Source organism: Exophiala xenobiotica (assembly GCF_000835505.1).
Source record: "Exophiala xenobiotica strain CBS 118157 unplaced genomic scaffold supercont1.5, whole genome shotgun sequence".
NCBI classification, from domain to species: domain Eukaryota; kingdom Fungi; phylum Ascomycota; class Eurotiomycetes; order Chaetothyriales; family Herpotrichiellaceae; genus Exophiala; species Exophiala xenobiotica.
Window position 1 is genome coordinate 499,623 of NW_013562490.1, and position 13,217 is coordinate 512,839.

Genomic DNA, 13,217 nt, shown 5'->3' on the forward strand with positions numbered 1-13,217 from the left:
TGCTTATGTTGGATTGCATGGGCTGTCGTGGCTGGCTATGTCTGCTGCCGGATAAATGGGTTCACTTGGGCGCACGGTGTTGGCATGGTTGGAGGACATAAACAACACAGCAAGCGCAAGACCAATCGATTCAATGTCAACAGACTTTGTATTCATTCTACTGTCTGCACTCTGCGGTCACCTATTTCTCTGCAACCAAAATCTGTACAGCTTTCGGTGACATTGACCACCAAGCGGGAATCCAATCCTCTCATCTCTCACAGTCAAGTAGCAAAACCGCTGCCACTATTGCACAAGTACTCTCATGCCATACATCATCCTTCGTGGACTGGGTATCATTAAACAAATGCCAGGACATCGGAAATGCACCGGCTGCCGCCCGAAGACACTCACGAAGTGTCATATTGTGTTGGAACTCCATTGCAATGCAAGCGGTATGCCGCTCTTACTCATGCTGATCAGGGAAGGACGAGAACGCACCCATCATTGCGCGAGCCTTTGACATAGATAGGTCGGCCGGGTTTCCAGGGTCGTTGATTCAAAGTGTCGTGGAAAGGAGGAGAATGGTCTCCTCGAACCTCAAACTCGTGAGGAGCCGGTCCCTAAGCCAAGTGTGTTATTAGTACCCGAAGTGTATCCTTTTTCCTGAATGGGTTGTGTTTTCAGCTCGATATGCTTTCAATCTTACCTAGGTACCGTGTGACGTTTGAGATTTGAAAAAGTCCACCCCAAGTATGTAACAGTTGAATTGCCGAAAACAATAATCTGAGCTGAAATCATCGAGCGACATGAACATATGAACGAGCATTGCCTGCCGCTCTGTCATCATATTCATACACACGTTGAGATGATTGCACATGTGGTTCAAGGGCAGCCATGTTGCGATCCATAACGACTCGACCATCTTGGATCCGACGGTCGTCAAGAGGTTCATAAACGCGACTCATAACAGTCGAAGAATAGTTTTCGATGTCTCGTCGATGCATACTCATCTGAACTTCTGAAAAGCGGTTGGAACCTTGAACATGTAGAGGAAGGCGTGGCTGCATCCTTGCGGGCTCCTGGAGGTCATACGGTGCATCTAGACCTCGATGCAAGGGCGTGCCTGGATGCGACGCACCATTGACATCGGGAAGGTGCTGCACATATCTTCTGGCCTCTGTAGCAGATACGGCTGGTCGCAATATAGGACTCGCACGCGGCTCACCATAATCAATGGGGCGAGTAGTGGCATAAACACGGTCTGGGTGTGGCACATATACACGCTCTTGATACCTGATAGGTGATTCTCTCCTCACAGATCGATGCTCGGGCAGTGCTGGTGGCTCCTCCAACCGCCGTCGCTTCGCGAATTGAGGGCCACCATCTGCAAGCTCAAAAACAGGGGGCTCCCTGTAGTTGACACCGTTCTCTCGAGCTAGGTTAGTGTCACGAAGTGCAGGATGTCTCTCGAAAGGATTTTGTCGTACGGAGTGCGACAGGTGTGCTCCATCATGGCCTTCGATTGATGGAAGGATAGTACCATCACCACCGTCGAATTCGTCATCTTTGCGACGGATTGAATAGTTCGGTCCATTAGGGGACGGTGGCCGAGTTCTTATCCGATGTTCTATGGCAGGTATGGCTCGTGGAGCGCAATCAATCGGACGGTGTGCTTCGTAGGTTTCCCGCGGTCGCGGATCGAATCGTTCATATAGCGTGCCGTCAGCACCTCTTATATACGTTCGTGGACTTTGTTGGCGAGCGTAACGAGGCTAGACGAAGTTAGCGATACAATGAACGGTTGGGAATAGGGCCGTTGAGATAAGTATTTCAGCTGCCACCCAGGAACCACTCCTACCTCGTAATCGAAACTGCTCATCGTAGCAGGGGGCGCCCGGGAATAAACGACCTGCGTAGGTGTAGCAGCAGGAGGATCAAGCGGGACAAGAACGCGAGTCGAAGGGGGATCTTCCGGCTCGTATCTTCTTTCCAGCACGGCGACTGGCTGTCGCATCACACCAGCACGATAGTCACGTCTAGCTTGATCCCACACAGCGTATCGACTGCGATCGCGTTGAGCAATCGCATCATCCTTGGGCTTGTACCGCGGGACGACCCGTGGCAGGTCCTGATAATAGTGACCTGCTGCTTGACCATATTTATCATGTCGAGGAGAAGCGGGTCTGCCTGGGCCTGCACCATAGGCAGTACTTGGAAGCTCCTCAACTCTGACGTTGTCTTGGACGATTTGGACATCGTCGGTGTCAGTCTCGTTGTCGTCCTCGTCAGAGATCACGATAACCTCTCTGAGGAGATCGTCAGCTGCCCGCTGTGTGGCTTCGTCCACAGCTTCGTTGTCGCCGCGCCATTCAATCAACTTGGCGAGGGTATCTTGCTCCACAGCATGCCGAGCCTCATTGTATGGGCATCTCCTTAGCAGTTTGTCATAGTCCGTGTACACATGTCGGATGTGAGCGACAACAGACAGCTGGGCTCTGCGGACGAGAGGAATTTCGTCCGCAGTACCAACCTTGTTGTCACCCAGTTGAAAGGCTGTCTTGATGATCTGAAACAGGTCGTTATCCGGAATCTTGGGAAATAAGTCCTTGATGGTTTGTTTGGCTTCTGTATTGATGGTGACTTGATCTTTTGGATCGTCTTTAGGGCGTTGACCATTTTGATAAACCTTCTCAAAGAGCTTGTCATCTTTGGAATCATCGATGACCTTTCCTCCCGTGGTAAGGCGAATACCATAATGTGCACAAACTTGGGCGACGACGCTGGTGGGGAAATGAAAGCCAATACGATGTACTTCCCTGGAGAGTTCATGCCGGGCAGCATGAGGTGTTGTCTAGATCGTCAGCAAGAATTGTCGGTTGATATCTGGGTACCTTACAGTCACGGCAAAGATTTTGTGGTCTCCACGACGGGCAAATTCCTTCAGAGCAGCCGTGAGCTCCGGATTCCCAGCGGGAATGAATGTGTATCCTTGGGGAGGGTCCGCACGAAAGGTGACCTGGCGGTTTCGGTAAGTAATACCTCGGGCGAGATATTTTGTCGGTCTTACCACACTCCGTAATTGCTTCTGCTCTTTCGAGGTGCCTTGAACGACCACTTTGTGTTTGTTTCTTTCTTTTGCAACGTGAGCGCCTCGAGTCGACGTCCCTCCTGCGGAGCCAACTTTTCGCGCCTTCTGTTTGACCCTCACCATCGTGCCGGCTTATGCAAACTACATAGACAAAACCAAGGACAAGGGTAAAAGCATCGGGAAAGGGGAATGATACAGGCGACTGAAAAGCCTAGGTATTAGTTGAACAGGAAAGAGATCGCACACGGCAAGTCGAAGTCCAGGCTTGTAGGCAGCGGCTACTGTAAGAAGGTCCCAAGTCAAGGGCAGCTGGGAGAACCGCTTGGTGTCTCGTGGCAAAATCTCAGGCGAGATCTAGCTTGACTGATGATGACAGATAGTCAGGGCTCCGAGAAGCGACACGCGCATGCCTGCCTTTGATATGTCGAAGGTAAGAGTTGGGATGACGAGAAGGAAAAGAAGGAAGAAAGGAACCATGGGCCGGCCTGCGTTCTGGAAAAGCAAGAACCTGCCACGACTGCGCCAGCGCCTCAAGGGCTTGGCGGCGCTAAAAAGTTCAGCCTGATGCAGCCTTGTGATTCCGCCTGCAATGAATGGCATGTGAGTTTCCTTTTCCTGCAACTGAAGGCTTCACCTGCACTTGCGTTGTATCTCTTGTTCGACAAACACTGCATGCGCTCGTCCACATGACCACGTCCGAAATCCTTCGGGCCTACCGCCACCTCTACCGTAGCGGACTGCGAGCCACTCATTACTCGTCTCCAGCACGCTTCGCGATCCGCGATATTTTGAGGGATTGTTTCCGCTCGCAGCCATCCGCGACCTTCAGTGCTCGCCGGATCGCAAACACGCTGAGGTTTTTGGAGAAGGCCGGCGAATACAATGGCACCGAGCACAAAATTTTGAAGAACCTGCTGCGCATAAAATACTGGAAGAATATGGGACTCAATAACCATTTGTACGAAGGAGTGGCCTAAACTATATTGCGGTGAACATACTGATAACATGAACAGAGTCAGGAAATCGAACAGCGCTTATGGAACCGAGATCCGACGTAACGTCTGGCGACAGTATCAAGCTACTCTGACTATGCTAAATGAGAGCTTGGATATTTGCCTACAACTGGGAGCTGAAAAGTTTGATGCTACGTGATATGAAGGACTGCGTTCTTAGTGATGACTGCCCCCCATACATTGGGTGCTGGGGCCCAAAAGCCACCACAACTCGTGTAGAGGTTTTGTGGCTCGATCCCAGATAGATACCGGTAGGCCGTGACAGAACAGACTTGGTGAACTTGGAAAGCTGGGCGGGGCGCCTTACGATGCCCAAACGATCAACAACTCGAATGAGCCTGGAACAGAAACACCTTTTCGCTCGAATCTTTCCCAACTATCCCATAAACCAGGCGCTCGCAAAATCAGTCATGGACGCGGCACGAGAAAAGACGCTCCGGGAACACTTCGCCTCATCAGCGGCCAATATCCGACCCATTATGACTTCCCTCAATGGCGACAATTCTTGGCTCCTGTCCTTCCCCCGCTCACAGTCTGAGCGTGCAACAACATGCAAGGCGTACTACCACATCATTTTTGAACCATGGCTCAACGGCCCGACCAGTCAATTGACCTCGTGGGTCATCCACCTCAGGCAGTCGACGACACCGGCAGTCACCACTGCAGAAGGCGTCGCAATGCTGGCACGTCAGATCGAGGCTGCAGCCGCAACAGCCGTGGGCATCGACAAGAACGCATTCAATGGAGATGCACAGCAGACCCGAGACATTGATGCGATTTTCCTCGGCTTCCACTATCTCGACCATGTACACGAGCCTACACTCCGGCTCTTCGACCCCGACATCCCGGTCCTCGCGACTCCTGAGGTCCAAGCAATGATCAAGCCATGGAATCACTTCTCAAATATCTTGACCATCTCCAGTCTCGACGCCTCTGCTAAATCCTGGCGCACCCCAAACCTTCATCCGGGAGATCCCTTTCCCTCGTGGCTAACGCCCATCCGACTGCTGGGCCACCATGAGCTCAATTATGTGACGGTTCTCATCTGGACACATGCGGATAGAAACAACAATGAGATTCATGAAGCCATCCTGCAAACCCCACACGGCACGAAGCTGGACGTTGGTCCACTGCAGGCGTTTCTGGACTCAGAGCCTAAAACAGAAAAGCTGGCACTCTTGCACGGACTCAAGGAGAGTCGCGCAATGGGCAAGATGAACACCTATGGCGCCGCCGGTGGCCTCGCGCTGTACCGTAGGATTGGAGGTGCAAAGTACTGGGTGCTGACTCACCATTCGAAGCTGTGGTATTCGGGGATCCTCTTGAGGCTTTTGTGGGTACATGATACGGTACGGACACTGCAGTGGGCTTTGGACGAGGAGGCGAACATTGATGGCAAGGGGTTGGAGCTCCCAGGCGGGACACCCGACCTCATCGAAGTCGAGAATGGCCATTGCTTTGTGTTGCTATAGCGTTTCAGGTGATGAATGATCAGCAGAGTATGAACTGAGGGAAATAACAGGAAAGGAGCCCTTATTGGACTCCGTTCGAGGACCATGCGATCTGACCGCGAGGTATCTCACATGATGTTCTTCTGCACGTCGATACGACAGAGGCGGCCCAATCACCTCTCATCTTCCAGACGACAGTGCAGCCCAAAGTCATGGAGGCTTCACAAGCCATCTGTCTATAGCACGTGCCCGTAAGGCAGGCTAATGCCTACGACTTCGAATGCAGGGAGAGAATGTGTGAATGCACCGCTGTACACTCCGAAATGGCTTTGCTGAGAAGCCAAAAGCAATGCTTCATTAATCATCTATCATGCTTGAATACGCTGCAGACAACCACAGTCATTCCATCATTCGCAACGCCATGCAAAGAAGTCAAGGCAACCTAAGCCTGTTTGGTATCGCCGATTGCTAATGCACCAAAGAATAGATAGAATAGCCGCCATAGAACTTCGCACCAGGTCATCCTCGCCGAAGTTCATCTCTCATGTGGACATAGTAAAGTCGTCGTCGATTGCGTCCTGAGGGTACACTCGTGATCCAGCGGCCACGCTCGAAATAACGCCAGCGCTATGCAATTGTAGCAGCACGTTGAAAAGATCCAGGTCCGAACCTGGGCGTCCGATTAAGCTGATCGACACTGGGAGATGTTCGGTCTTGTTGGTCACCGTCGAGTGATAGGGGACTTCTGCAACAGGTATGGTGTAGTCCGGGCATCCGACCAGGTAGCCGAAAGAGTAGATACTGAAAGTATCGTTGAAAAGCTCTTTCCGATCGGGGACATCGTGACGGTAATCTGGACGACCACAAGACTGAGGGAAGATCAAGAGAGTTGTCGCGTCCTGATCATACGACCCAAAGAGCGTGGTTTCAGTCCAATCTCTGAAAGCTTGCATGGCCTCAAGGGCGTCAGCCAGCTTCTGGGGTGGCAGAGCGCGCCCATATTCAAGACGACGACTAACAACTTCGGAGATCTTGGGAAACCTGCCCCCATTTGCAGCCACATAATCTTGGATGAACTTATCAAGTCCTCCGTGGAAAGCCGATGCCGTTGTGATGGCTGAGTAGATGTGCCCGACTGCTTCGTCGAGAGAGCGAGGCTGACCAATTGGCGGAGTCGCCCGCCAAAGCTCATTGATGTTGAATGCTATTCTCTCACAGTTGAGCTGTACTTCCAGATCCCGGACCACTCCTTCGATCCTCTTCTCGGCTTCGGACCAGAAAGAAAAGTCCACGGACGGATGAGGAAACCACCGATGCTGGCCATGGTGATGCTGATCCGGGTTGTCGATCTGCGGTGCTCGGGTTGGGTAGAGCAGGTTATACTTGCGGCCTGTGGTGACGGCAAGCGGTCGTTCAATCATGGGGTCGACGAAATAAGACCCAACCCGAGCAAATATTTCCACATTTCTCGCAAAGATACCAACGGTATTGAATAGATCCGTCGCACCTAGGACACCGTCTAGACTGATCAAGCCATGAGAGGGTCGTTGCCCATACAGTCCTTGGACACCGGCTGGGTGACGGATTGAACCACCAGTGTCTGTACCGACGGTGAAGTCCAACCAGTTATATGCAGCAGCTGCCGCGGCACTTCCAGTGCTAGAAGAGGATGGCTTCTGATGCCCATCGCCTCTCGGATTGTACGGGCATATATCGTCAAGCCACTCGCAAGGATCTGTGCCTTCGGCAAACTCGGTTGTCTTGAGTTTACCAATCAAGACCGCACCTGCATCAAGGAGTACTTTGATGGCTGGAGCGGTTCTCTTTTCAGGAGAGCAAGTTTCGAACCAAGCTCGATTGCCATATCCTGTCTTAGTTCCCTTGAGTGCGATCGTATCCTTGACGGCAAAGCGCAAACCTGCCAGGGGTCTGTCGTCATGACCATGATACAATCTAGAAGGCACTGGTAGACCATTTGCCACCTAGTCTTCGGTCAGTCGAAACAGACTAATAGTGGCCAAGGGACACCTTACTGTCAGCTCCTGTGAAATTGACGACGAGGCTGTCTTTTGAATGATGCCGCTCACGAAAGCTTTGTGAGTATCATCAAGAATCCGGAAAACAGGGAAAACATGGCCGGTCGACTTTGAAACCACATACGGACCCTCTGTCAATCTGTGCTTTGACTTGTCAAGTGCCAATACCCGCTTGCTTTTGATGCCACATCTAAGATCACTTGGTTGCAACAGGATAATAACTGAGGGAAAAAGTGCATTGTCAACATGATGCCTAAGTAGAATGGTCATTGCAGGTGATCTGACTTACGCGACAAGAAGCTCTTCGACCACACGTCATCCGCGTTGTTGAATCTCTCGCAAGCCGATTCAAGATCAGAAGGTGTGAAGTCTGGGTCGGTCCATTCTACGGCAGTACACGAGATGAAGTCGTCTTCGAAACGAGCAAGCTTCTTGGTGAGCAGGGATGGAAGGCTGGCGAGCTTCTGCTCCAACGCGATATAGTATGTTTGGTTGCCTATTGAGAGATAACGAGAGGGCTCCTGAGCCATGTCACGGTCACGTTAGAGAGAGCTGGGCGTAAAAATACAGGTAAGAGAAAGAGGCTGAATCAAGGGAAGAGGTGTTATGTGATCGATGGCCTTGCATGATAAGAAATTGCTCTGTGACAGCAGGTACGGCGGATCTCAGATCTGGCGGGCAGCCTACCGGCATTGTTCCTCCAAACAAAGGGAGATCAGATACCCGTACATAGATTATCAAAGGGAATGTCAATCAACGGCCCAGACGCGTCGATTTGGGATGCATACGGAGTACTTCAGGTACTGCTGGGTGACTGCCATGTTACATCTGAAGTGTAATGGGAAGTGTGTAAAGGATGATAAGGAAGGAGTCCTTGGCATTGATAAGGCCCGGCCAGGAGGCAAGCCAACTGTTGGTCAAAGAAATTCGTGACACCTACCTAGGTAGCCGTCAACAAGGCTGGCACCGGGACGGCTTATGGATGGTCATCATCGACAATAGAGTAATAACGCCAGAATTTACACATACAACATCTGGTGTGAACTCAGGTCATTATTTCGTCATGATCTATTCATCCCCATCTCTCTGTGACACGCCATTCCTGCCCATACGTTGCCCTAGTGTCATATCGCCAGCTTTCTTATGAAAGCTATTGACGAAATCGGCACGTCCACCGTGTTTGGCGTTTCGCATTCGGGCAGCATGCTCGCGCTCACGCTCAGCTCTCTCCCGTTCCGCAATCTCAGCTAGCCGCTGTTCTCTCTGTTGATCGAGGACTGTGGCATCCTGTTGCATGGCAGCCAATCTTGCGGCCTTGTCGTCCTCACATGGCTTGTCTCGCCCACGATCCCCTACTGGCGATGGCGAACGCTGCCGCCCCGGCCTTGATGAATGCCAGCTTTGCATTTTCCTGACTCCATTGCTAAGCCCATTCCGCCGGGGTGGGGTATAAGAACGTGAACGCGACCGTGATCGTGGTCGCCGTCGTTCTTCGGATGGATATGAAGATCGTTTCCGATATGGAGAACGAGAACGCGACCTCTCTGATCGTCGAGGAGGCGACCGCGAACGTGATTCTGAAGGCGTGCGTGACCTCCGTCGGTGGTGTCTGCTTCGTCCTTGGCGATCCTGATCGTCATCTCTGTATGTACGAGACTTCTCATGGCTGTTCCGTTCATCGCGATGTCGATGATGATGCCTGTGTTTTCTCCGCTTGTGTTCTCGCTCTGCGTCAGGCTCATCCCTGCCTGCAGCCTTCAGTAACAATCTGCGCTTGACTGGATCGTTCATCATCGCCTCGTATGCCGCTTGCTCCTGCTTCTTGATTGCTAGCATGGGATCTTCTCGGATTTTCGCAGCGGTGTCTCTTAGAGTATTTGCATTTTGGACAGCCATGAGAGAATCTGGTGTGGCGGTCTTCTGGAGTTTCTCATTGTCTGTTCCCTTGATGAGGCCGTCTATTCTTCTCTTGCCCAGCAAGTATCCTTCCATTTCCTCTGTAGTCCCTGCTTGACCACTAGATGGGCCTGAGTACATCCAGTCGACACGTTGCTGTCTCTTCTTCCCGCCTGCGGCCTCTTGTAGTTCTTCGAGCTCCTGTATTTGTCTCTCTTCTGCGCGCTCTTTCATAATCTGATCAATCTTTTTCCGCTCCTCGAGCGCTTTCTGTTCTTCCTCCCATACCTTCTTCTGGTTTGTCATAAGCGAAGGGTGCCATGATTTCTTGAGGTTGAGATCGCCACCCATCTTGACCACAGTCTTAGTATCAACAAGGGCGTAACAATGGAAAGGCGAAATGCAGGTAGAAGAAAAGTCGAGATGTGGCGTAAAATCTGTAGAGCACGCGCAGCTCCGCAAATCCGTATGATGCCGTGGTAGCCCAAGCCTAAGCCTGGTGAGCCTAAGTTAGTATGGGCGGCCCGCAGCAACAGATTTGTTTAGGCGAGGCTACCAGGCTCGCAGGCTACGACTTGCTTGTGCTTCTCCGCATTTCACATCACTACCGATCTGCCTGCGCCAGCTGCACATTACGATCACAGACTACCTCAATCATTACTTCACTTGTCGAGCCTTTATTTCTGCGTTGTCTTCTAAATCGCACGACATACCTATTTGTGCTATCGCGGGGCAGTCAACCACATCACAGTCTCCAACTGCGACCCAAAACGAACGCGCCTCTTACCAGTCCATTCCCCTCGCTCAACCAACGTTAACCGCTATCTACCACCCCCAAAATGTCCGACGATGATGACTTCATGCAAGATTCGGACGCTGAACAGTGTGTCTCCCCAAAAACATTGACGACCAGTCCCTTGACAGAGTCTCATTAACGGCGAGTAGGTATGACTTCGAATACGAAGACGACGATGACCTCTCCGGCTCCGGCGACGTCGACATTGAGAACAAATACTACAATGCCAAACAACTCAAGGCCGACTCGCTCGAAGAAGCCGTGACCGAATTCCTGGGCGTGCCTGAGTTAGAACCGGAAAAGGGCGACTGGGGCTTCAAGGGCCTCAAGCAAGCCATCAAGCTCGAATTCGCACTGCGCCGCTATGACGATGCCATCAAGCACTACAAGCAACTCCTCACCTACGTCAAGTCCGCAGTCACTAGAAACTACTCCGAAAAGTCTATCAACAACATGCTCGACTACATCGAGAAAGTGGCCGCCGGCACCGACCAGTCGGCCTACCGGTGCATGGAGGAGTTCTACTCCCTCACACTCGAGACTTTCCAGGCTACGAACAACGAGAGACTGGCCTTGAAAACGAATGTGAAGCTTGCGAAATTGTATCTAGACAAGAAAGACTATACACAACTCACGAACAAGGTGCGCGAGATCCACAAGGCCTGCCAGAAGGAAGATGGCACCGACGATCCTGGTAAAGGAACCTACTCGCTCGAAGCATACGCCCTGGAAATCCAGATGTACGCAGAGATGAAGAACAACAAGCGTCTGAAGTCTCTGTATCAGAAGGCTTTGACGGTCCGCTCAGCCGTACCACATCCCAAAGTGCAAGGAATCATCCGCGAATGCGGCGGTAAAATGCACATGAGCGAGGAGAACTGGAAGGAAGCACAGTCCGACTTCTTCGAGTCGTTCAAGAACTACGACGAAGCCGGATCGATGCAGCGAATCCAAGTGCTCAAGTACCTGGTGCTCACGACCATGCTAATGCAGTCAGACATCAATCCATTCGACTCGCAAGAGACAAAACCCTACCGGAACGATCCCCGCATCTCAGCCATGACCGACCTGGTCGATGCATACCAGCGCGACGACATTCACCACTACGAATCGATTCTGAAAGACAACCAAGACTTGCTGGCAGATCCATTTATTGCCGAAAACATTGACGAAGTTAGCCGCAACATGCGTACCAAGGCCGTGTTGAAGCTGATTGCCCCGTACACCCGCTTTACTCTGCAATTCATCTCGAAGCATATCAAGATCCCGGTCAGTGAGGTCCAAGACATACTGGGTGTGTTGATTGTCGACAAGAAGCTGCAAGCGAAGATGAACCAGGAGAATGGCATCGTTCATGTGGAGACAGGCGCAGAGGACACGGAACATCTAACCAAGCTGCGCGACTGGACCTCGGCCGCCGACAACTTGTGGTCGTCAGTTCTCCATGAGGGTGAGGGTTTCAAGGCGGACGAAGCACAAGGAGCGGGGTCGTTTGGAGGACTTATGAATTTCCCCCTGAGTGGTCTGGAGACTGGAAATGCTATCCCTAGTCGTGGTTCGGCTCGCCATGCTGGCCGTCGCGGAGGCCGAGGAGGTGGGAAGGGACTTGTGCCACCAGTATGATGAGAGCGAGAGGCTCTGAGATTGCGGATGTACTGTAGCATACGCGAAGGCACGGATAGGCTAGGCACGGCTAGGGCAGCTCGACTTGGCAGCTGGGGCCCACCAGCCGCTAACGTTACTGGCATATCTTGTCTTGTGTAACAACACATGCAGCTTGCGGACGATAGGGCGACAACAAGTCCTGGGCCTTGCACAAAGGGGTGCGTTTTTATGTCAAAACAAGCATGGCATGATTGGCAGGCTATCTCAGGACCTGCAGTACCCATGATCGAGGCTTGAGATGGTCGCATCGAGTGGGGTTCTCATACAGCACAAAGGATCAAGTATTTGGAAAAGGTGAATCGGAAAGCTAACCTCACAAAGCGATCCGATTCCTGGATGCGGCGGCCATGACTCAGAGAGAGCACGCTGTGCAGCGGGCGGGGCTCGGCTGTAGCAGGCATGATGGAGGCGCATGCGAACTGCGGATAGGCAAAAGCCACATACAGCGTGGCAGCTGTTGAGTCGACAGCAATAATGAATTGAGATGAGCGGTGTCAAAAACGGCCCTAGCCGACCAAAAGGACAGGGTTGAACTGGTCGAATGCGGAGATGGCATTGTGTTGAAGCTGTTTGTCATGCCTGCATTCCTTCGTATCCTACCAGCATCACCACATTAGCTTCATGATGGCTTGATCCCGAACCGCCAAGTTGTCTCGTAGAAATCAGCCATGGTTGGATCGACGCGTTGGAAGTTGTACCCCTGGCCAAAGTGACGCTCACAATAGGTGAAATGCGAAGCTCATTGGCGCATCTTCGATTAGTTGACTGCCAAAAATCTGATATATTATTTTTGTGCCGCATCTGCCTCAACGCCGGACGCACGCCACGGCGCTTTTGGAGTAGGATCAGCGATGTGCAGCGCAAGCGCGCTTCTCCCTGTTGAATTGAGTGCGAACAGGGTGAAGATGTTTTCCCTCTCCGTCCATCCTTGTGTCGCGATAGAGCTTTCTGCGCTCGTGCAATTTGCCGTACGAGATTCCCCGTCATTGGCTGGGACTCAAAATCCGTGGTGGCTCATGCGCGGTCAAACACTTTCTGCTTTTGCCCAGAAGGATACAAGACACCGTTGATAGGAGAAAGCTGGAAGGGCCGGCACAATTTCTGATCCATATCTGCCGTGGTGTTTCGGTCCAATAACGCAACGCCCCTGACAAGCAATGTTGATACTCGTAGAGGCTAAGGAAAATGCGGGAGTCCGTAGCGGGGTACGCTCAACAGGAGGCTTGCCATGAGATGGACGGCGGAGGGAAGAACAACGTGAGCCTTGTCGCATGTGGCGAATCTCACCGG

At 52.0% G+C, this 13,217-nt stretch overlaps 6 protein-coding genes across 6 annotated transcripts; 3 read left to right on the forward strand and 3 right to left on the reverse strand.

The window, feature by feature from the left end:
* Positions 1-129: 129 nt before the first annotated feature.
* PV05_07895 (uncharacterized protein) lies at positions 130-3,518 on the reverse strand. The gene is made up of 5 exons (XM_013457372.1): positions 3,050-3,518; positions 2,879-2,998; positions 1,841-2,833; positions 689-1,754; positions 130-602 (listed from the first exon to the last, which is right to left on the reverse strand). Exons 1-4 carry the CDS (start codon positions 3,191-3,193, stop codon positions 777-779), a joined length of 2,235 nt encoding a protein of 744 aa, XP_013312826.1. The 5' UTR covers positions 3,194-3,518; the 3' UTR covers positions 130-602; positions 689-776.
* Positions 3,519-3,756: 238 nt separating this feature from the next.
* On the forward strand, positions 3,757-4,222 carry PV05_07896 (uncharacterized protein; the record flags this gene model as incomplete). The annotated part of the gene is made up of 2 exons (XM_013457373.1): positions 3,757-4,028; positions 4,084-4,222. The coding sequence occupies 2 exons, from the start codon at positions 3,757-3,759 to the stop codon at positions 4,220-4,222; spliced, it is 411 nt and encodes a 136-aa protein (XP_013312827.1).
* Positions 4,223-4,391: 169 nt separating this feature from the next.
* Positions 4,392-5,555, forward strand: PV05_07897 (uncharacterized protein; the record flags this gene model as incomplete). Its single annotated transcript, XM_013457374.1, has 1 exon — positions 4,392-5,555. The coding sequence occupies one exon, from the start codon at positions 4,392-4,394 to the stop codon at positions 5,553-5,555; it is 1,164 nt and encodes a 387-aa protein (XP_013312828.1).
* A 293-nt stretch (positions 5,556-5,848) lies between these two features.
* Positions 5,849-8,100, reverse strand: PV05_07898 (uncharacterized protein; the record flags this gene model as incomplete). The annotated part of the gene is made up of 3 exons (XM_013457375.1): positions 5,849-7,516; positions 7,568-7,791; positions 7,860-8,100. 3 exons carry the CDS (start codon positions 8,098-8,100, stop codon positions 6,077-6,079), a joined length of 1,905 nt encoding a protein of 634 aa, XP_013312829.1. The 3' UTR covers positions 5,849-6,076.
* A 508-nt stretch (positions 8,101-8,608) lies between these two features.
* On the reverse strand, positions 8,609-9,883 carry PV05_07899 (uncharacterized protein). The gene has a single exon (XM_013457376.1). It carries the CDS (start codon positions 9,815-9,817, stop codon positions 8,639-8,641), a length of 1,179 nt encoding a protein of 392 aa, XP_013312830.1. The 5' UTR covers positions 9,818-9,883; the 3' UTR covers positions 8,609-8,638.
* A 188-nt stretch (positions 9,884-10,071) lies between these two features.
* PV05_07900 (COP9 signalosome complex subunit 2) lies at positions 10,072-12,697 on the forward strand. The gene is made up of 2 exons (XM_013457377.1): positions 10,072-10,349; positions 10,412-12,697. The coding sequence occupies exons 1-2, from the start codon at positions 10,306-10,308 to the stop codon at positions 11,883-11,885; spliced, it is 1,518 nt and encodes a 505-aa protein (XP_013312831.1). The 5' UTR covers positions 10,072-10,305; the 3' UTR covers positions 11,886-12,697.
* Positions 12,698-13,217: the final 520 nt, after the last annotated feature.